The sequence below is a fragment of the Alosa pseudoharengus genome, unplaced genomic scaffold, assembly GCF_046254945.1.
Source record: "Alosa pseudoharengus isolate Yale_2024_CS ecotype anadromous, Long Island Sound unplaced genomic scaffold, YU_APseudo_1.1 YU_APseudo_1.1_scf_22, whole genome shotgun sequence".
Classification (NCBI taxonomy): Eukaryota; Metazoa; Chordata; class Actinopteri; order Clupeiformes; family Clupeidae; genus Alosa; species Alosa pseudoharengus.
The window spans coordinates 5,515,536-5,539,743 of NW_027468680.1; the positions used below are offsets into that span (position 1 = coordinate 5,515,536).

The following is a 24,208-nucleotide window of genomic DNA, read 5'->3' on the forward strand; positions in this document are numbered from 1 at the left end:
AGAGAGAGAGAGAGAGAGAGAGAGAGAGAGAGAGAGAGACAGAGAGAGGGTGGTTGGTCAGCTTGACCCAAAAGAGAGACCTGCTCCACTTTCATTCCTGTGTGTATGTGTGTGTGTTTGTGTGTGTGTGTCATGAAAACAAATACATGAATAAAACAATACATTGATTGAAGTACTAATGCTAAATAATCACTACTGAATGGACATTGAAATAATATTTTGCCCAAATGTAAAATCAACTCATTTCATGTCCTGAGAAAATGGAGCAGCGCAAGTGAGTGTGCTGGTCCAAGATAAACTGAACATTAGGGACAAGGATGAATTAATTTTTTTCTATGATTCATATTTCAAAGAGACTTTGCTTAGCATGGAGAATATGTTTAGCTTCTTGATGAATTGGGGTGAAGAAGATATGGCACAAGATTGTTTTCTGAGAAAACATTCAAGTCCTGATTTAGCCCGAAAGTTTCCCTTTACGCAAAATTAATATTTATTCACAAACGAACTTTGCATTTGTAGGGGTCAGTACTATTGTGAGTAAAAGTACTCCTTAAATGTTGAGCACGACTACTCCCTGATGAATTCACTTGCAGTCTTTGGGGATAAACACACTGTCCTGAGAGGACCCGTGAGAGGACTATAGTGTTTGGAGATTGTCCTAGAATGAGGACACTTCCCGGGACCCTGTTTAGGATTCCACCCAGGGCCTGTTTACCAAACATGTTCCTTAGAAAGCACACTGTGCCCTGGTCCTTCCTGGAGTGGATTTGCGGAACGACTCCATTGTGCCCGGCCCTGCACTCTCATGTGTCCACCTCTAACAATGGCAGAAACCCAGAGACCCAGCTTGACAGATTTTTTTTTTTTTTTTTTGCTTTTTCGAGTAAGGAGACAAACGGGGGGGGGGGGGGGTGAATAACGTCTCAGTGGTTCAGGATTCAATAGTTCTGCCTGTGTAGCCAATGTCCGGCCTCAAGAAGGGCTTCTGTTACCTGGCCAAGCCCCAGAACATGTTCTGCCTTCGCCTTTTCACTATTTTGTTATTGGCAGGCCCAAAGGTTCAGAGGGTCAGCCAGAATCCGCGGTGCCACACTACTTGATAGGGGCTGCACAAGTTGGAACTCATCACTTAAAGCGTATCATTGTACATGTTTTATGGAAAGAAAACTCGTGGACTCACTGACCCCCTCCGAGCCCCCCCCCCCCCCCCCCCCCCACCACAGTTTTTCACTAACTAATAGAGTACCTACACCACCCGCCCCTCCCGCCCAAAACAAAGGTGTCTCTGGTTGAACTCATCCAATGACTTCTCTCCCTCCACGTACCCCAGCCTCACGTTGGCGTTTCCCACAGTCAGAAGGAGGAAGAAGGACAGACCAGGCTCAGGTTCAGCAGGAGGAAGAAGGACAGACCAGGCTCAGGTTCAGCAGGAGGAAGAAGGACAGACCAGGCTCAGGTTCAGCAGCACAGTATCAACTTTATTTGTTGCCTCTCCTTTTCTTCTCAGTCGTAAAAAGCAGCACTACATGGAAATGGAAAAAAAGAGAAACATTTGGAATGCCCCTGACCCCGTACGGCGGAGATGGACATGGAGATGAGACAGTGGTTATGAACTCTTCAACAGGCATGTAGTTTTGCGTCTAGTCAGACCGATGTCATTTTTCATCCAACCAGAGACAGGGCTCAAAAACCCTTTCGTCAGTGATTTTCATACGTACACCAAGTCCGTCTGGACACCAAACCAGTTTCTGCATCCTGTCAGATGGACTAATGACCATGGAAGTGATTTTGGACCGTTAAAGTCAATCACATGACTTACTCGTACACTTTATTTTTGTCAAACTTCCTGGTACAAGTTGATTCCAATTCTCCTGCATCCTACGTGCAGTATTCCAACACCACCAGACTACTCAGAACTTCCGAGGATGTGTCTGTGTGTCCGAGATTCATAAACAAGCGTTTCCCTATCCAACGACCCATGTTCATGCACCTCACCCCTTCATCACCAACACTGACCACCATCCTCTCTGAATTCCAGCAGCTATGCATTGCAGCTACTTAGCCTTTAAACGAAACTATGATCAAAAGAATGAATAACTGAATGAATGAATGAATGAATGAATAAATGAGTGAGTGAAGCAAGTTTTCTGCCAGTGAGATAGATAACTGTCTAGTGTTGGAGCTAGCGCTTTAAGCATTGTTTAGAATATCAGGCGTGGTGTGTCTGGTGATTACACTAGTATGTGCTGGCTAGAGACAAAGGAAAAGAGCACTGGAGTTACAGTCATCAAAGCTGGAGACATCCGCACGAGTACATCTGAACGCAAAATATACCTAACAGATTGTCACCTTCAACAAAAGCTTTGCAAGTGCATACACATACAAATTGGGCATATATTACAATGGAGTAAAAACAACAAACATTACAACTCAATAAAATAAATTAATTTATCTCTTTTTTGTATAAAAGCTGGGTAGTTGTGCTTTTTCTCTGTTCAGCAATTTGGTTTTTCTTTTCAAAGGGTAATTTGTGTGGCATTCTGTAGCGTTGAGATTTTGACTGGAAATATTTTGAAAGACATTAATAGTGAATGTTATGTTGTATAGTTATCGATAGTGCATTAGGAGTACGCTTTGAGTTTGCTATGTCCAGCCTGGACTTTGTCCATTTACAACACAATCCATGTCATTTGAAGGTTGTGGAGAGTGTCCGTTTTCTTCTGATGAACTGTTGGTGGTTGCAGGATGTTACGTTAAACTTGGCTTCACTAAGGTCACCACGCAGCTCTGAGTGCATTACACCTTCCTTGTTTTCACCACTGTACAAAAATAAATTACTCTCTCTTTTTAAGGAAGGAGATCTGCAACTCTCTCACTCTCTCTTTCACTCTCTCTCTCATGGCTGGAAATTATCGCTTCCCATAACTTTGTTCAAGCCAGTGCCTGACTTCTTTCAGGTTGTAGAAAAAGGGACCCTTTCCTCCCAGGTAGGCTATTTTTTTCTTCTGGACGATGCACACCCTCTCGTAAGACACGCCGTAGGCCACGTTGGCGTTGTTGTCCATGCAGTCGGCTACGAGCTGGCACTGCGGAGGCAGGGAAAACTGGTCGAGGAGCTGCTTGGCAGCCAGGACGCGTTCCTCCAGGCTGCGGTGCTTCCTCACTTCAAACGAGCAGGGGGACATGGGAGGGGCAGCCCAGCCATCGGAGGGGTGTGCCTCGTCGATGTAGACCAGGAGGAAGTCCGCCACATCGGAGAACTCTTCAACCAACCGCCGGAAAATGGGCAGTTGGCTAATGAAGGGGGGTCAGGTGGCCGAGCCAAAGTTGACCACTAAAGGGCGGTCGGACGACTCGAAGTCGAGGAGGCGGCACACGTCCTGGGGGTCGCTGGCGGGGCTGCGACATCGGCTGCTCAGACCGTTGACCTTCACGACCTTGGAGTTGGGTGCCTCGCTGCCGAGCTTGACCTGGATAACAAGAGGGAGAAGGAAAGAAAAAAACAGCTTGTTATTAAATAATAATGTAATGCAGGAACTTTACCTCAAAGCATGTTTAAATGGCTAGTGACGTAATCATTTTGGCAAAACAAGGATCGACCCTCGCAATTACACATGCACTCACACAAAGACACACACACACACACACACACACACACACACACACACACACACACACAGAGGGAGAGAGAGAGTTAGAGTTCCTCACGTTCCTGGTGGAGTTTGTCATTACATGGGAGAGGCAGTTTACTCTAAATCATCTGAAGCCTTGCTTGGTTTTCTGCTGCTATGGCTACAAGTATGTTGTCTAAGTATAATCAACACCCAGCAGACTGTGTGCTAGCCAAGTCCAGCCCATACATCCAGATACAGAGGCAGTGCTACAATCTGGGGGCATGTTCGTGAGCCCCCATGTACATGCCCCCAGAGTGTATCCTGTAGCTGCCTGGCTACTTTAGCTGTTGGAACTAGCAACTCAGGCTAGGTAAAACTAATTGTTTTCAGGGTTTTTTTTTTGTACTGACAGTAGGCTACTCGGTGACCTATGTGAAAAATCTCTAGACTTCTCCTTTAATTATCAATTCATAAGGAATACATACAAAGTCTAGGCTACTTGTTAAAAGTTATTCATGAGAGACCATGATAAATGATTTCATGTGTATTATCAATTCATCAATTTATTATAAACAGTAGGCTACATTAGAAAGTAAAGTAAAAGCAAGAGTTAAAGAAAAAGACCTAGAAAATAGTAATAGAAAGGGAGGAAAGTAGTGCTTGGAATACAGATTGGACAGTGTAGGCGTGAGGGGGAGTGTCACTAGGACTGTTACCTACTAATTTTACAAAATTAATTGTGCCTAGAGATTAAGGATGATTGCGTAAAGGAAGCGGTTCTTCGTAAGAAGATGTTATGAATGAACCACTATCGAAGTGTGAATGAACTTTTGTCCCTTCCTCAGACTTGGGAGTTGAGTTATGGCATCATAGCTGGGCACAACGATCAATGCCCACATACTGATTCTGTTGTAATGCGATAGCGCTTTGTTTGATTTTTTGGTCAAAAAGTAACAAGCACAGGAATCGTGGCATTTGGTGACATTTTCAGCTGATTGAGGACATTGACTGTCGGTCTATGTACCGTTTGAGGAATAAACTTCAAGAATTGAATTCAGCTGAAAAAAAACGATAGCCTATGGAATAGTCTTGCACAATGCAATGATAGATAGTTTAATCCTAATATAACTACGGATGGACTTCCTTCCTTGTTCTACCCGAATTTATAATAATTACTATTTTCACTTGTGGTTGTTTAGGTATCCCACTAATGAAGTGGCAGTCGTGCCGCTTCACATACCTGTTTGTAGGCATCCAGGAGAAAGCTGTTCCATATTGAGCGCACGCCGGCTGAGGTTAACATGCGCTGCCACTCGCCCACGGGCGCCGACCCCGAAAAACTCAGAAGTGATACCACACGTTTCACCAGCACCACAGAGTCGTAGAGTACGAAGAACAGACAGTTTGAAAAGAACCCCGGTAGGATCTGCAAAGTCACCAACAGGTCCACGCTAAGCATGCCCATTTTCCGATTCGCGGGTGGCGCGTCCACTCTTGAATCTTGTAAGTTCACCTTTTCTTGCACATTTTGGCCGTCGGTCTTCTTCCCCAACCGGTTGTTGTTACAAACTCTCATTAATGACTTGGAAAGTAAATTTGGGTGGATCCTCACTTGCGCCACGGTGTAACTTTGGGTGCATACAACTGCCCTCTGCAGAGAAGTAGTGTAGTAGAATGCAGACTTGAGACCAGCCAAGAGCAAGGTTGTCAAACTTTCCCCTGCCCCCTGTAATTACTGTTCCTCTCCGGTGAGAAACCGTCTCTGTCGCTGTGTCTTTTTATACCGTAAATCATTCCCTGCGCTGGACTAAATTTCTGGCTTATCTTGTGGGGAGATCGTGACGTCATCTGAGGGCTTTCTCTCTCCGGACAGACTAGGAAGCAAAATTGATGGAAGGGGACAGCGGGAAATCTGATACCACCAAAGAAGACGCACAAATGTCAATTAGTAATTACCGATGCAGTTATTTAAATAGCCTACACTAAGAGAGATGCATAGAAAACACATTTGCTTGTATTCAACAGAAGATAGATCAGGTTTACTTTCCACTAGCCTACTCCAAACATCTCACTGACGTCAAAGTTATTGTATCCAACAACTGTAGCCTAATGTTGACATTACAAAGGCGTGCGTTATGATGCATGACATTTGAATATTTCTGTTTTGTTTGTATGGTAGGGTTAGCAACCTTCGCTGCTGTCTGAGCACGCTCTAAATGAAGGGGAGGGAATCGTGGCGAGACGGTATGAGGGTGCCTGAATAGCAGCTCATAGAGCGCCTGGCTCACGTCAAAAGCGTGTTAGAGTGGTTTTCCGACCTCTGGCTGTCCCAGACACGGATGCGTTGGAACAGGTTATGGTTTCCCCTCCGAAACAGCAGGCGTTGTGCGCTACGAAGGAAGCACTCTACTTGAACTCTACTTGAAAAAACAAAAAAGCAAAACAAACAAAAAACCAAAAACACCAAAGCCTTGCCATGAACATGTCACTGCAGATGCCGGAACTGCGATACATTTCCAAGATATATTAGGCCATTGCTTATTATCCACAACTGCCCTCTGCTCTCTATATATTTGCAGATTTGTTAAATACATTGTGTATGAATGGTAACTCATAAACATTTCCACTTCATGTGCAATTATTGTTTTGTTATTATTATTGTTATTATTGTTTGTTAGAACTGTTTATGGCTCCTCTATGATACTGTTATGTATGGCACAATGAACAATGACAAAAAAATGACACCTGCCATCATATGGAAGAGGTAATAGAAAGCCACAATCACCATATTTGGCATTTACAGGTTGAACTGAGGTGCAGTGGCTGTTTTAGATCAATCGATAGATAGATAATTTGATAGATAGATAGATAGATAGATAGATAGATAGATAGTTTGTAGAATACAAACTTATAATATGTGCACATGTACTATGTGACTTTTGCATGTGCAGCTGTTACTCTCTGGTATGTATGTCTATCTATGGGTGTAGAAATAAAAGTGTATCACATTGCAGTATGCAAGGAGAGTCTGCCTTTGTTTTGGGCACTAACCTTTTAATGGGCTCATTAAATGTTCCATTTGAGCTCTTAAGCCATGCCACTTAGGTGGGTTACACTATAGTCTTAAGAGGATAGTCAGAAGTCAGAGGTCTAGTTTTAAAACAATGTTTCTCAAAGTGTAGTCTGGGGACCACTGGTGGTCCGCAAGCTATCTGAAGTGGTCCGCAAGCAGACATGGTAAAATATGATATGAATTGTTTGCAATATTGAACCAACTTCTGCAACACTGCCTATGTAAGCTACGCCAGTTTAAATCATATGAATCCTCCAATACAATAAGCAGGGTGCAAAGACAATAAGCAAGGTGGTTCAGTGAGTAGGCCTTTTGTGTGTAATATAGCCTACTGTTAAAGTAGGTCTACTGTTTTTTTTTTTTTTAGCAAGGTGGCCCGTGATTTTTTTTTTCACTGTTCCACTGTACCACTGTTCTAAACTGAGCCCATCTCTTTATAGCAGAAGGTTCCAGTGATATGACAGGTAGAGGTGCCAGTTGAAGACCACTGCAGTGTCAAGAGGGGGAGTAAATGGGGATAAAACTGTGTCCAACTGTCGTGTAGCATTGAATGCTCTCTGCCCGCAGTGGGTCCCTGAAATATGCTGTTCTACTGTGTCGTATTTCTTTCTCATTCAAAACAGCAGAACAATGTGTGTGATAGCAATGTATGCGAATGGGCAGCCGTGTCCTACTGGTTAGTGCTTCGGACTTGTAACCGAAGCGTTGCCGGTTCGAACCCCGACCAGTAGTGCCCTTGAGCAAGGCACCTAACCTTGCTCCCCGAGCGCCTCTGTAGCAGGCAGTTCACTGTGTCGGGATTAGTGTGTGCTTCACCTCACTGTGTGTTCACTGTGTGCTGTGTGTGTTTCACTAATTCACGGATTGGGATAAATGCAGAGACCAAATTTCCCTCACGGAATCAAAAGAGTATATATACTTATACTATAGGGAGCGGACAGGAGCGAACCTGAGGACGCTGTATGCATTGTTTGCTCTGAATAAAATCGAGTAAAAGTCAACAGTTTGCGGGAGAGCAATCTTAGTGTGCGGATAGAGCAATCTTATTTTTTGCTATTTAAGTATGTTCCTGCAATCTACCTGCACCTAACCAGGCTGTGCGTGGATCTTGGTTTCATTTGGAATACTTATACTATAGGACAGTGTTTTTCAACCTTTTTTGTGCCACGGCACAGTTTTGACACTTAAAATGTCCCACGGCACACTAACATCCTGCGTGAAGAAAAAATAAACATACCATAGCCTAAAATTTCAAATAATACACAGATATGGCCTTATTATGGCTTCTATGCAAGACCTGCTCAATAAAACAAGCGCCCTCTGTTTCATTTGTAGGTGACTATATCTAATTTAATTGTTGTTATGAACTGGATATGTGATGATTCTGTGAATACTGGATATGGGGCCCCCGTTGTACAATGCCTGCATACCACAAATAGTGCAATCATACAATCAATGAGAGCATGTGGTTATAAATTCTTTGATGCAACAGTTGCTTTTCTGGACCAGTGAGTGACATTTGGGTAATTTTCTGCGGCACACCTGATGATGTCTCACGGCACACTAGTGTGCCCTGGCACAGTGGTTGAAAAACACTGCTATAGGAAATAGAAAGGGCACGTCCGGCCAAAGTTCTGCTAAAAACATTACGCAACGTGTCGCGTCCCATCCAGTTTTGACATTCCAATTGAAAACACAGTTATCGAACTGATATTGTGGCTAATGGTCACTCACATGGCATGCAGTTTGGACATGCACATAAGCACTGACATCAGTGTGGCACACTCCACTTTCAACGTTCTATGACATTAGATTCCATTCTTTTCGACACAAACCCGTACACCACCACCGTAGACTACGATTTAGTCCTATTTTTGTTGCCACTGATAAATAAAACCCATTGTTTATCGAATGCTTGTCAGTTAAAAAATGTTTTGCCGCTGGTGTCTGGGCAGGTGGCAGAAAATGTCTGCAGACTCATTAGCGAAGGAATTTGCGTGCCCATGGTTTATAGGGACATTGGAAATAGGCTTTAATGGCCTCTTGGCCAGATAGACCTGCAGATCAAATGCCAAATTTGTCAAAGGTTGGTATGGGTATTCCCAGGCTAGTGACTGACATGTCAGAGAGTATAAAGGATAGTTAGTGTTTGGGACCACCCTTTCTCCCCTAATCTCTTCCTCCTTCCCTTTGTCTGTACCCAATCACCAACCCCCCATTCTCCCCTCTCTCTCCCCTTTATCTCCCCTCTCTCCTCTCTATCCTCTCTCTCCCCTTTATCTCCCCCCTCTCTCTCTTCCCTCTCTATCCTCTCTCTCCCCTCTCTCTCCTCTCTCTCTCCCCTCTCTCTCTCCTCTCTCCCCTCTCTCTCTCCTCTCTATCCTCTCTCTCCCCTCTCTCTCCCCTCTCTCTATCCCCTCTCTTCCCTCTCTATCCTCTCTCTCTCCCCTCTCTCTCCCCTCTCTCTATCCCCTCTCTTCCCTCTCTATCCTCTCTCTCCCCTCTCTCTCCTCTCTCTCTTCCCTCTCTATCCTCTCTCTCTCCTCTCTCTCTCCTCTCTCCCCTCTCTCTCACCTCTCTATCTGTCCCACTCCCTGTCTGTGATTAATTCACTTAAGTATCTCTCAGGTTAAGCTTGTTAACAGATGGCTGCTGTCCACTATACCCAGTCCAATTAACCAGCTGCCTCCCAGTCCTCCACATGTATGTAAAGGGCAAAGCACCAAAGCACTACCCTGGCTAAAACCAGACTCGTTAGCAAACGAGCTCTCAGCTTTGTCTGGTTCCCAGGCCACTAAAACGCAGCATCTTCACAGAAAGGGACCCGAATGCTTTAAATGCCATTTGAAAGGAAACTCATTAATAAAGTCAACCCCTTCCCCCACACAGACACACACACACACACACACACCTCTCACCTCGTAAAATTCCTCATGGTTATTGGTTACCTTAATACAAAGTGACTTTGTGGGCTAATCTGTGTATTCTTCAAAGTTTAACAATGCATTATTTAACCATTGTGTAGAGCACCTAGACTTACCCAGAGACAAGGCAAACTTGTCCCTTTTTCACCACAGACAATAGCATCATTGCACACAATTGTATGCCGGTCCCTATTCAAGCCATTTATTTAAACATTGGCAATACTGCGAATAATGGAGTTTAAAACGTAGTCTAGATTTGAATGGCCTAAATATGCCTGGACTTTTAGCTGTAATCTGTAACGTGGCGTCTATGATTGCTCTTAAAATAGAACGAGAAAAGAGATGAGTAACATTTGGAAGAGAGATTTGCTTTATCTGGCATTCAGTATTTTAATCCATCCTATTCCAACAGAGACAGGCTCTTTTTATGTCCCAGAACTGATTGGTGCTCTACACATATGGCCATCCATGCATCTATTTATAAATGTATTAAACAGTATCGTATGGCAGACTGACATCATGGAATCAGTTGTTTAGGTATTGAGTGGCTGTTGCTGTTGCATGAGATATTTTTTATTTGAGGAAAAGAAATGTACAATTTGGCATGATAATATTTTGTCGGTGACAGATTGATGTTTGTCTTTCACTGACTTGTATATGTCACCTTGTGTATAATGCTAGAGATAGGGTATATGATAACTGACTTGTACTGTATATGTCACCTTGTGTATAATGCTAGAGATAGGGTATATGATAACTGACTTATGTCACCTTGTGTACAATGCTAGAGATAGGGTATATGATAACTGACTTGTACATGTCACCTTGTGTATAATGCTAGAGATAGGGCATATTATAACTGACTTGTATGTCACCTTGTGTATAATGCTAGAGATAGGGCATATTATAACTGACTTGTATATGTCACCTTGTGTATAATGCTAGAGATAGGGCATATTATAACTGACTTGTATATGTCACCTTGTGTATAATGCTAGAGATAGGGCATATTATAACTGACTTCACATCCCTATGAGGAGCTGTGTATAATGCTAGAGATAGGGCATATGATAACTGACTTCACATCCCTATGAGGAGCTGTGTATAATGCTAGAGATAGGGCATATTATAACTGACTTGTATATGTCACCTTGTGTATAATGCTAGAGATAGGGCATATTATAACTGACTTGTACATGTCACCTTGTGTATAATGCTAGAGATAGGGCATATTATAACTGACTTGTATGTCACCTTGTGTATAATGCTAGAGATAGGGCATATTATAACTGACTTGTATATGTCACCTTGTGTATAATGCTAGAGATAGGGCATATTATAACTGACTTGTATATGTCACCTTGTGTATAATGCTAGAGATAGGGCATATTATAACTGACTTGTATATGTCACCTTGTGTATAATGCTAGAGATAGGGCATATTATAACTGACTTCACATCCCTATGAGGAGCTGTGTATAATGCTAGAGATAGGGCATATGATAACTGACTTCACATCCCTATGAGGAGCTGTGTATAATGCTAGAGATAGGGCATATTATAACTGACTTGTATATGTCACCTTGTGTATAATGCTAGAGATAGGGCATATTATAACTGACTTGTACATGTCACCTTGTGTATAATGCTAGAGATAGGGCATATTATAACTGACTTGTATGTCACCTTGTGTATAATGCTAGAGATAGGGCATATTATAACTGACTTGTATATGTCACCTTGTGTATAATGCTAGAGATAGGGCATATTATAACTGACTTGTATATGTCACCTTGTGTATAATGCTAGAGATAGGGCATATTATAACTGACTTCACATCCCTATGAGGAGCTGTGTATAATGCTAGAGATAGGGCATATGATAACTGACTTCACATCCCTATGAGGAGCTGTGTATAATGCTAGAGATAGGGCATATGATAACTGACTTCACATCCCTATGAGGAGCTGTGTATAATGCTAGAGATAAGGCATATGATAACTGACTTCACATCCCTATGAGGAGCTGTGTATAATGCTAGAGATAGGGCATATGATAACTGACTTCACATCCCTATGAGGAGCTGTGTATAATGCTAGAGATAGGGCATATTATAACTGACTTCACATCCCTATGAGGAGCTGTGTATAATGCTAGAGATAGGGCATATTATAACTGACTTCACATCCCTATGAGGAGCTGTGTATAATGCTAGAGATAGGGCATATGATAACTGACTTCACATCCCTATGAGGAGCTGTGTATAATGCTAGAGATAGGGCATATTATAACTGACTTCACATCCCTATGAGGAGCTGTGTATAATGCTAGAGATAGGGCATATTATAACTGACTTCACATCCCTATGAGGAGCTGTGTATAATGCTAGAGATAGGGCATATGATAACTGACTTCACATCCCTATGAGGAGCTGTGTATAATGCTAGAGATAGGGCATATGATAACTGACTTCACATCCCTATGAGGAGCTGTGTATAATGCTAGAGATAGGGCATATTATAACTGACTTCACATCCCTATGAGGAGCTGTGTATAATGCTAGAGATAGGGCATATGATAACTGACTTCACATCCCTATGAGGAGCTGTGTATAATGCTAGAGATAGGGCATATGATAACTGACTTCACATCCCTATGAGGAGCTGTGTATAATGCTAGAGATAGGGCATATGATAACTGACTTCACATCCCTATGAGGAGCTGTGTATAATGCTAGAGATAGGGCATATTATAACTGACTTCACATCCCTATGAGGAGCTGTGTATAATGCTAGAGATAGGGCATATGATAACTGACTTCACATCCCTATGAGGAGCTGTGTATAATGCTAGAGATAGGGCATATGATAACTGACTTCACATCCCTATGAGGAGCTGTGTATAATGCTAGAGATAGGGCATATTATAACTGTGTGTGGCAGCAGACTTTGGAACTCCACTGGCCTGGATCTGCCTCTGTTTTGTCTGGACCCAGTGGATGCCATATTAGTTTACTTTGGGTCACTTGTCTGGCTCCACCGTAGGAGCAGAATGTTGCAGGATACATGATACTAAATCCTACTCAACACAATACTATGTCCCTTTGACTCTCAGTCAAATGTCATGATAAACACAATAATTACTCTCTAATGGGTTTTATGGTGTTTAAAGCCCCCAATGTCGTCTTCCAAGCAGCGCTGCATGGAAGGCACTAGGGTTAGGCAAGGGTTAGGGTTAAGGTTAGGTGCCTTGAAGTCGACGGTCACAGCGCTGCCTTGAAGTCAACGGTGGGGGCTTAAAACACCATCAAGCCTCTAATGGGCTGACCCACACACTGCTGTAGATGGCTATCATATAGGAGTTGCATAACACTCCCGATGCCCTATTCCAGGAAAACAGTGCTTGTATAAGGTGGTTTGCAACACGAAATGAATATTTAAAGACAATGCTCATATGGCCACTGTTCTGGCCATATCATGCAAGCACAACAGTAGATTATATACCACATGTGGTTCTAATGTATGGACACAGACTAACGACACGCACAGTGTTTGCACAGTATCAAAACAGGGATTCCATACATACAAAAAAGCCCTGGTTAACATGCATATAGCAACAATGAAATGGAGATTATGTAACCTCATGTCATAGTGTCCAGCAGGGGCCAGAGCTTGTGGTTTTTAAAGACGTATGTCTTATCATGACCAGAGATAAGGGCCTATGGAGCACTGTGAAGGAGAGGCTGCGAGCACTCTCCAACCAATACAATGTAGCCTATAGTATTACCTGTGACCGAGAGTCATGAGGGTAATGCTAAACTGAAGGCTATGAGTGGCTACGATAGTGGGTCTCCATAATTAGGTCTCTTTTTACCCCACTGCCCTGGCCTCCTGTTTTTAGTGCAGATGGTATGTTTCTATAAATAAAGAAGTGAATAAAAATATCTTGACACAACATAATGGTCTTGTTTCATAATGTTGTTGTTATTGTTAAGCTGCTCTTACCAAACCCAGGATTAGCAAACCAAAGGATTCATATTAAAGAGTCCTTCATATGCTACAGAAATGTGCCACATAGTAAACGCCATAGGCTAAGGGAATAACGGGATGATGGCTACAAAAAAAAATAATCTCTCACTCTCACACACACACACACACACACACACACACACACACACACACACAAAGTCTGCTCTTTCTCACAATGCACTCTTGCTATCCTCTATAGCACTAACTCTGCTCTTTCTCATGATGCACTCTCACTGTCCTCTCTACAGTTGCCTCACAAATTATCACTAGATGACTGGACCCCCTTAGACCAGCCTAATCAGAGGTCAGACAGGGGGGCTAATTTGAGGGTTTGAAGGTCTAATTGCACTATATGCTTTCAGGGACGACAGCTGGCAGACACCAGTGTTTGCATTTACACGCACACTTGTCAGGTATGTGAATAGCGTCAGACCATGATTTACGACAACAAAGTGGCTTAAATCAAGTCCAAGTCCAAGTCATTACAGCTCTCCTCAAAGAAAAACAGTTTGTGCCTTAACCACAAACTTGGTGAATGGAATGTTGAACTTGGTGAATTTTTTTAAATTTGCTATCAATCTATTTTCTTTGTTCCAGTTGGCTGTGTCCTTGTCTTGTTAATTTAATTGTTTTTGTCATTTGTCAAAGAGCAGGTTCACAATAGTTCATTGTGTAACGAGCCGTTGTTTAAAACGTACATATATTGACTAATTGTGTGTTTACACAGTAAAGAACTAGATTCTGATGAGGCGATCCCATTCGGCTCTGTATATATATAAGTAATCCTGATAGGGGTTTGGGGATGCTTTTTTGTACTAAAAGTTTCCTCCACCTTATGGAGTACCCAAGTAAGGGAGCTTCAGCTTAGTGGGCAACTCATTTTATGACCCATCTCCACTGCACTGCTGAGCTCCAGAAACCTCCATGTTTCACTCTGTTTGTGTATGGGTACTGACGTAAACATGAGAAGTGCTCAAAAGGCATGCACATCCCAGGGCTGAGTACTAGACTAAAGGCAAAAGTAACAGCAATAACAATAAAGTCCACACACCAGACATAGCGCATAGACAAATACACATACAGTGATGGCCAAAAGTGTTGGCACCCATGCTAAAGTTGACTGAAAGGAGGAATATAAAATCATCTTTTGGAAATTGATCTTAATGCCTTAAGTGAAAAATGAGGAAATATCTAACCTTTAAGGACACCAATTTTCTTAGTGAATGAATAATGTATCATAAATAAATAAATGTTCTTCCTTAAAATACAGGGGTCATAAGTATTGGCACCCCTATGTTAAATTCCCATAGAGACAGGCAGATTTTTATGTTTAAAGGCCAGTTATTTCATGGATCCAGAATACTGTGCATCCTGATAAAGTTACCTTGGCCTTTGGAATTAAAATAGCCCCACATCATCACATACCCTTGAAGAATGCTATTAAAACTGTCTCCTTAATTCCAAATGGAGACACAGTTGACTGAGTAGATTCCAGTGTAGTTAAGAGCAGGTAAAACTTGAGGCTGGCTCGTGAAAGAATAGTTCTTTATTTTGGATGTAACAACAGAGTTCTGGTAACCCTGTTGTACGCATAGCACAGTGTTGCAAGGTGAAACCAAGGTAACGAACTGAAGCAAAGATCTGGGAAACTCCTGGCTAATTATAATACCAGAATATACATTCACGTCTGGGGTCAAATTGGAGGGGGGGAAACAGGCAGTGATATAGCCTTATTCAATTAAGACGTCTTGTGGGGGAACAATTAGTTAGGTACACCATTTGCTATTGTAAGGTGACAACATTCTGTCTGCTTACAATAAACGTTCTGTCCCCGCAGTTTCTGCAGTATTAAACAAAGAACCAAAAGGATGACATACAGAAAACCACTAAACACCCTTCACCATACCTAGAGATTGGCATGGTATTATTTCAGTTAGCCTATTAGCTGGTTTGATTTGCATTGAGCTCAATGAGCATCAAACCAGCTAATAGGCTAACTGAAATAACACCATGCCAATCTCTAGGTATGGTGAAGGGTATGTGATGATGTGGCACTATTTTAATTCCAAAGGCCAAGGTAACTTTATCAGGATGCACAGTATTCTGGATCCATGAAATAACTGGCCTTTAAACATAAAAATCTGCCTGTCTCTATGGGAATTTAACATAGGGGTGCCAATACTTATGACCCCTGTATTTTAAGGAAGAACATTTATTTATTCATGATACATTATTCATTCACTTAGAAAATTGGTGTCCTTAAAGGTTAGATATTTCCTCATTTTTCACTTAAGGCATTAAGATCAATTTCCAAAAGATGATTTTATATTCCTCTTTTCACATGGGGGCCAACACTTTTGGCCATCACTGTATTTCAAGAGGGGTCTAAAGACATATCTCTTCAGCTTACAGTTCATTAATTAAGTGGTTTTTATGAGTTATGGTTTGTATATTTATGGTATTTGTTTTTTTTTATTATTGATCGTTGATACTGTTTTGACGTTATTTGGTATTATTGCTATTTTCCTTAATGTAGTCTTACCAACTTTTTAAAACTGTTCACTGTTCATTTTAACTATTGCACTGCTATATTTTGTAAGTAGCTTTGAACAAAAGTGTCTGCTAAATTACATAAACATAAACCTATACCTTTTAGGTGATCACCTGACCAGACGTGATTGTTAATGTTAACCAGACCACGATTAGTGAAAATCACAGCGTTGCATTACATCAGGTCAATGCACCTCTCACCTGGTCAGGTGACATCAGGTTTAACGTCATTAGATATTGGCTTGAGAGCTATACATCTGTTGTGTGAATTGTATTGTTATTGCTATGGGGTAACTGACGTGCCACAGTGCATTGTCCCCTCTCATGAACATTTGTTACTGCATGGTCCGCTATAGACCCTTTCAACAATAAAAACAAAAACAATGCTTGAACGTTCTATTTGGTTCCCAATCTACTTCCTCTGCATTAAGAGAACATATAGAATGTTAAAACGGAAGCCTTGTGGGGCCAACTATGATGCTGATAATGGAACTCTCTTGAAAGGGTCTATAGTCCGCTATAGTCCGCTGTGGTCCCATTGGCCTGGGAGATGTGGAGGCAGAGGGTCTTGTTTGGAACCTGGAGTGTCGCTTGGCTGAATTATTCAAGAGATGATAGAGACACACCTAACCCGAGCTCTCTGAAATGACACGCACCAACAGGCTGTATCGTGACTCATCCTTGGGTTTAAGTTCGCCTCCCACCCTGCTCCGACTATCTGCCACAGAGCCTAATGGAAACCCGAAAGGTGGGGACAGGGAGTTAGTCAGTTAATTAAATGGCTAAAGGCACGAGTTATGGGCAAGATATTCACACCACTCTTGTGGTTTGCCCACACAGTTTTCTTCTTAAAATGTATGCCGGTAAGACATCATGCTCTTAACAATTAGCAAGTCATCATCACTGAATAATTCAGCATGTAGCAGGCCATCTATCCACAGCAGTGGTAGGCTACATAATGAGGCATAAACACTATCTGCAGCAGGATTCAATCCCAAGCACAATAACTAATGAAGGGAACATACTCCAACTCCTGCCGAAGCTCCCACAACACATTGCATTCCTTTCAACATCGTCACTTCTGTTGTGGCAACAGCACAGCAGTAACATAGCCATAGATGAAGCATAATACAGCCTGACTTAATACATACATCAGAACCAGCCTCATGGTGACGGGTCAAGTTTACAACACACAGGGGCCAGCCAAACTCCTGTAATGCCTGGATTTGATGTAAATGTGTTGCTTTGTGTGTGCCACTGAGCAGGTCATAGATAGCAAAGTACAGTATGGTAAGTGTTGTTTACATATTTTTACATTATTATTGGGGCTACACCCCGGGGGTCACCCAAGGAAGGGCAGTGGGCCATGTGGTTGGTATGGGAAACGACCCCGGCACCAAACCAGGAATGCCATTGTTTAGCCAGAGCCAGGGTGGAGATGTGTGTGTGTGGGGTGGTGGTGGTGGGGGGGGGGGGGGTGGGTGTTGTTGCATGGTAGCACGGATGCCATGGTGGCACAAAGAGATGGTCTGTCTGGGGAGCAGTACCATTCACTGCTACATAATGCCCAGGAACACAGGCAGGACGCACGGAAGAAAGCCTTGCCACGCTCACTGGTCAGGGCTCCAGGCGTACCACTGCTGCCTCGACTCCCAACTAGATACATAGAGATAGGTAGATACTTTATTGATCCCCAAGGGGAAATTCAAGGTCTCAGTAGCATACAGACATCACACACAACATGCACTTACAGCAGAAAATAGTTATATACATATAAAAAAAACTCCACTGTACAATAGAGACAGTAGAAGATAAACACAATACTAAAATACTATATACTAAATATACTATAAAAACTAAATCAAATATCAACATAGTGTGCTTAACTCTCAACTCAATCAGCGGTTTCACCCCAAAACACAGATGGGATGAACAGGGAGACTGGGGGGTGGGGGTGTATTGCAAGAATGCATACTGTTTTATGTCCGTAGTTATTATACTTTTTCTGAAGTTCTGCTGGTAACATGTTGGTGAGTGAGATGTCCTTTAAAACTCCTATGATAAAGTTCAGGAGAGTCTGTACTTCCTAATCACATTTATTGTTATGCAGAAACTGTGCAGGGCAACTATGCACCACCCTGAGTGTATGCATATAAATTGGGTGCATGATTGGGTCATGAGCTCACAAAGTGCCTTTCTGTATGCTGTAATTGCAGGATTAAAAGCATGAATTGTATTAACATACTATAATGGTAAATGATCACTTTTACAATCAAGTCAGTGTAGATATACAGTGTTTTCATACAAATAAGCATTTTCGGGGGCATTGTTTTCTTGTTCTCAGGGATATGAGATTCAGGTTGTACTGATTAAAAACAGTCTGTATATATAGTGGTTGATGGAGTTGTATTGGAGTAAGATCAAATACAGCAACATGGCTTGACCCCTGGTAGGACCAAGGATCTTAGAGTGGAGCATTCCTCGAATCTTTGGGCAGGACTTTAACTCTGGTCTGCGATCTGGACTGCGCTGCCACAACCCCAACCTTGTGCGTATCAGCAGTGATGTGCTGACAATGAGAGCGACCACAAAGCCTGACAACATGGCGAAATGGAATTGTGTCAAAACATTGGCAGAGCCGCAAGAGAGGAGAGCACGCATGTATTAAACACAAGAGCCTGCGCTAGCATGCTGCTGCTGCTGCTGCAGACCGTTTGGGCTCAACATGATAGTGTTTACATGACAGCGCGTAGGCCTTGGACAATAAGCCTCTTGTAATGCAAACTTGGCTCTGAAGGTATGCCTGATATACGTAAGTGAGTGAGTTTACTGGCAACGGCTTGGATGTAGCATCAGGCCAAGAATGCTTTCATCAGGGGGAAACCAAGTGTATGTTTGAGAGAATGGTCTGCATTTTAGTTGTGATTTATTTACTTGGAGTGATCCAAATATCATTCAGGATTTGTCGGCAGAGATGTGTGTGTGTGTGTAGGAGGGTGAGGCTTTTAATATAAACATCTAGGAATGATAATGTAGGAAGAAAGGGGTATAGAACCATCAGCTCATGGGGGTTCACTTAACATCTGCAAATAGAGGCATATGTATGCAACCATAGATTCTGTATGTTAGAGCATTAGAGATAAACCCTTTTAGATCAAACTGGGATGCTAAGGCGTCTGACATCTGGTGCTAGCCCTAAGAGAATGCCAACAGATGAAGTATTACTTATCCAACATCTACTGATGGAACAACAGATGTTTCACTTTTTTAATGACTTTGGTTTTGAACTTGACATTTGTCCATTGTAAGTGTTGTAATCTGCTGGGTATACCAGGGTTGACTGCCATGCCGTTTCACTAAGAATGTCAGATTAAACGAAGGAGACTTAGAGACAAGGGCAAAACATCAGTTTTATCAGGCGAAAAGGCACCCACATTTAATGCCAGCAAAAATTATACTTGATGTTGAGAAAAAATAAATAAATAAATAAATAAAAAACAGTATTGTACAGACCTTTAGTTGAAAAGGACAAGCGGAATGCATGCGATCTACTAGGTTTAAAGACACAGAAAGACTTTCTAAAGTCTAATTGTGTATGTATTACTTAATTTTTACTCGGTATACATTTAATTTTAATATGTTATATAATATGAACATTGTATTCGTCATAAGTATAATTAATAATCTTCATATATGATTACTAGTTATAAATATTTAAATCAAACAAAACTTAACTCATTTGATTTCCTGGAAAAGTTTTACTTTACATGTAAAGTAGTGTGGCAGGCATTTTGCCTAGAATGTACACGTAACACTTCACATGAACGCTCTGCAAATCAAAGGTCGAACGATTTGGAATAAAAAAAAAAAAGTGAAGCAAGGACTGACATGTTTGGCTGGAAAGACCTGGATTGTAATTTAAACAACAAACACCTCTCTCGTCTATTTAAACTTCTTCACGCCAGAGTTACCAGAGGATGAATAAGAATAAAAAAAAAAAACAATTAATTTGAAGGTGCAGTGCTCACCCCCTTGCCTGTAAATTGAGCAGTGGTGGGTCTTTCTTTATTTATGCCGTTCAATTTCAGGTTTGCTTCCTTATTAATTGTTTAGGACCCACAGGGAAGGGAAAAAAGACACAAAAGCACAAATGCACTGAATACAGACCCTAAGGTCCTTCTGTGGCTCATTCATGCATGTCTTAGAGACATGCTCCTAAACAGCTTGCTGGAAGAGAGGTTTTTGATTCAAGTGTGAAGGATGGACTGAATAAAATGGAGTGCGACAGTGTCACATTTACCCAGACAGTCGAAGCTCTCGCCCCCCCCCCACCCCCCCACCCCCCCACCCCGTTCACTCAGGCCGTGGGAAAAAAGACCTCCTGCAATTTTCCTCGAAGTGCTGGCAAGTGTCTTTGCAAATGTGCCACCAGCGCTGATTTCAGACTGCTGGAGCGCTGTTATCTGTTAGACAGTCTGAGTAAACACACAGACACAGACACACGCACACGCGCGCACACACACACACACACAAGCACACGCGCACACATAGACTGCTATGTCTACTCACTGACTAGTCCAGCTTTCTAAGAGAATGCTGTCTCCGAGAAACCACATATTCCAAACAAGCCTGGACTAAGAGTAACTGATGTACCGCAGAGCGGTACAAAATATGACCGCCGCCCAGTCCAGCACATTTTTTCCACAAAAAGAAATCACGCTGAAAGGCCTATATGATTCTAACTGTCTCACTAAATTGCATTATCCACACTCAATTCTCACTGGTATCTGCTAGACAACAAGTACCAAAACATGATTAGTTCATAGATTTCACATGTAAAATGAATTTTATACAACCCCACCTCCATCTTAACTGTTCATAATTCTGAGAAATTCTTGATTGTTTGTGTTATGTTTATGTTATGTGTGTGGGTGTGTGTGTGTGTGAGTGTGTGTGTGTGTGTGGGTGTGTGTGTGTGTGTGTGCGTGCTTGTGTGTGTGCCTGCGTATGTGCCCGTACATATGTCTACTGTGTGAGTATGTGTCATACGTATGATTACTGTGAATGTATGTGTGTGTGTGTGTGTGTGTGTGTGTGTATCTGTTTGTGCACATGTGTGCACATGAAATGGGTTAACATGACCCCTGGAGGCAAACATACGGAAAAAAATGGTCATCCTAGGCCCTACAGTTCTCAAGATATTCACAGAGAACTGTGTCTGCCCTACCCTCCTTTCGGGGGGTCCAGTCCAGCGGCGGGGCTACAGATCAAAACAAAAAATGACGGTTCCATGCTATCCATGTGGGGGTACATGCCCACCAAGTTTTGTGTACCCCAGTCTTTCAGTGTCCCGGGAATCCTTGTTGGTGTACGTCACTAAATGTACACATAAATTATTTTATTGTAAGGCCCCCCATGAACGAAAGTACACAAAACTTGGCATGCATTCGGAGGGTGTCATAATGATCCTACACTTTTAATTTCGTGCAGTTTTGACCTTGTCAGCCAGAGATATTGTGATGAAAATACCAAATTTTTTGCTTTTTAATTTTTAACTAGGTGGCGCTATACATGAAATAAGTGGTAATGGGATGGGTTGACATGCCCCCTTAAGACCAACATACATAAAAAAGGTGGACCTCCTAGGCCCTACGGTTCTCGAGATATTCACAGAAAACTGTCTCCGGCCACCTACAGGCCAGTTGGTGTATAGTAACATAAATTAATTTATTGTGTGGCCCCCCATGAACGGAATTCCACAAAATTTGGCGTGCATAGAGAGGGTGTCATAATGATCCTACACTTCCAATTTCGTGCAGTTTTGACTATGTTAGGTCACAGATACCTTCAATTACAACACCTCATTTTTACTTTTTTGTGTTTAACTAGGTGGCGCTATACATGAAATGAGTGGTTATGGAATGGGTTGACATGGCCCCTTGAGATCAACATACAAAAAAAAAAGGTCCTCCTAAACCCTACGGTTTTCGAGATATTCACAGAAAACTGTGTCTGCCCTACCCTCCTTTCGGGGGGTCCAGTCCAGCAGGGGGGCTACAGATCAAAACGAAAAACGATGGTTCCATGCTATCCATGTGGGGTTACATGCCCACCAAGTTTCGTGTACCCCGGTCTTTCAGTGTCCCGGGACTCTGACTAAACCTATATGACCGCCGCTTCGCTGCGCGGCGGTCATAATTATAGAATCGCTTTTATAAAGTAATTGTTTCATAACCATGTATTTTATAACCATGCAACCCCCAGGTGGTGGTGGTCAACTGAGTGGAAGGAGGTGATATCGAAGATGTCCTTTTATGACTACTGTGACTATACAGTAAGCTAACGCCAACCTATTCGGTTATACCATAAAATACCATATACATAATAAACATGAACATTCTCTGCTCATAACTGTAACAGGTCTGGACCATGCAGGCCACATCTCAAATCATTCATCTCTGGTCACTAAGGCTCTGGACTGACAGGGGCACATGTATACATGGACAATGCCACTCGAGTGACCTCTTCCTTTCTATCTCCAGACTTACATATGTCTAAAATACAAACAATAAACAAAATACAAACATACAAACAAACAAGTCCAAAATACAAACATTTTACTCTCTCTCAAACATGTTCATTAATAAACACGTAATGAAACATGCAAAATAAAATCACATTTCAGGGAACTACAGTTGCACTGTGAAGGGCCACTTTAACTAATTACAGGATGGCTGGCCCTTCCTGCCCTCCGTATCTGTGGTGAAATCAGGAATTAATGCTCACAAGAGGGACAAAAACAGCACTACGTTATCAACAAAATGAAATATTTTATTCATTCTGCTGAAAGGTTGGTGACATATCGTAAACTTATTTAAAATGGAACCTCTCAGGAGGCGTTCCCTCTCAATTCACTTATCTGACTTTACCGTCATTCAGATTATCATCTAGTCCCAGCTACTCTATAGATAATTGCATAATTATTCATAGATCTGGTCTTGCCAGCAGTAAGCTTCAGCCGTGTTTCACTTCCAGAGAGCACAGAGTTTTAGGAGAAGGTCCACAGAGAGCATACCATGCATGACCTCCACGTTATTATTTGTTCCTAAAATATTCTATTATTAAATAGAATATTAAATAGAATATCCTAAAATATTGAATTGTTTTTATTAAAAATATTCTATTTAAAAAAATCTTGGAATCTGCAATCTTGGAAACCAAAATTCAGTGGGACCTGAATTTGTTCAACAAAATTCGATCCGGAATTGGAATCAGAATGGATCAAATTGAAACAACCAGCCTACTGATGAGGCTCTTGGCTTGAGGCATGACCAATGTCTCTCTACAGAGAAATTGAAGACAAGGTTTCTTGGTGCAGTATAATGTACTTGATATAGAAATGAGATTTAAGTGATATAAGGGGCGTTTAACATCAGTGAGGCTATTGAATATGTTGCAAGTGCCTGAAAAAAAGTAACTAATTTGCACAGTTCTACCAAATTCTTAGGCAAGTAGGCTATCCCCACTCAGTGGACCTTGAATTTCCCCTTGGGAATCAATAAAGTATCTATCTATCTATCTATCATCTTGGTAATGCACTTTGGGCAGTTATCTGGCAGCTATTTTCCTATTTTCTAGCTATTTATCTATATTAGCTATATGAATATGTATACTGCAGATTGGAATGAGAATATTCCAGTGCTTGGTTCCCCTTTGCTCATATAGAAACTGAGAGTGTTGAACATGCACACAGTGCTTGTACATATACACAGACACCTTATACCCCTTTAGCCCAATGCAGCTAAGAACTACCACATTACTTATTCAATCTGCACTAAATGCACGACAACGATGGGGGCCAAGGGTCCAGAAAGTGCCACCCGAAAGGACCATTACAGGTCATACTGAGATGAGAAGGGGTGTCACAAACACTCCTATACCTCCACACTGTGACGGTCAGGTCAGGGTCAAAGGTCATAGCCTTCAGAAGACTGCCCTTCTGTAGTTCTCCAAACCTTG

General features: G+C 42.0%; 1 protein-coding gene across 1 annotated transcript; it reads right to left on the reverse strand.

The window, feature by feature from the left end:
- Positions 1 to 1,457: 1,457 nt before the first annotated feature.
- On the reverse strand, positions 1,458 to 5,385 carry dio2 (iodothyronine deiodinase 2). The gene is made up of 2 exons (XM_076299844.1): positions 4,855 to 5,385; positions 1,458 to 3,470 (listed from the first exon to the last, which is right to left on the reverse strand). Exons 1-2 carry the CDS (start codon positions 5,188 to 5,190, stop codon positions 2,910 to 2,912), a joined length of 897 nt encoding a protein of 298 aa, XP_076155959.1. The 5' UTR covers positions 5,191 to 5,385; the 3' UTR covers positions 1,458 to 2,909.
- Between the last annotated feature and the right edge of the window lie 18,823 nt (positions 5,386 to 24,208).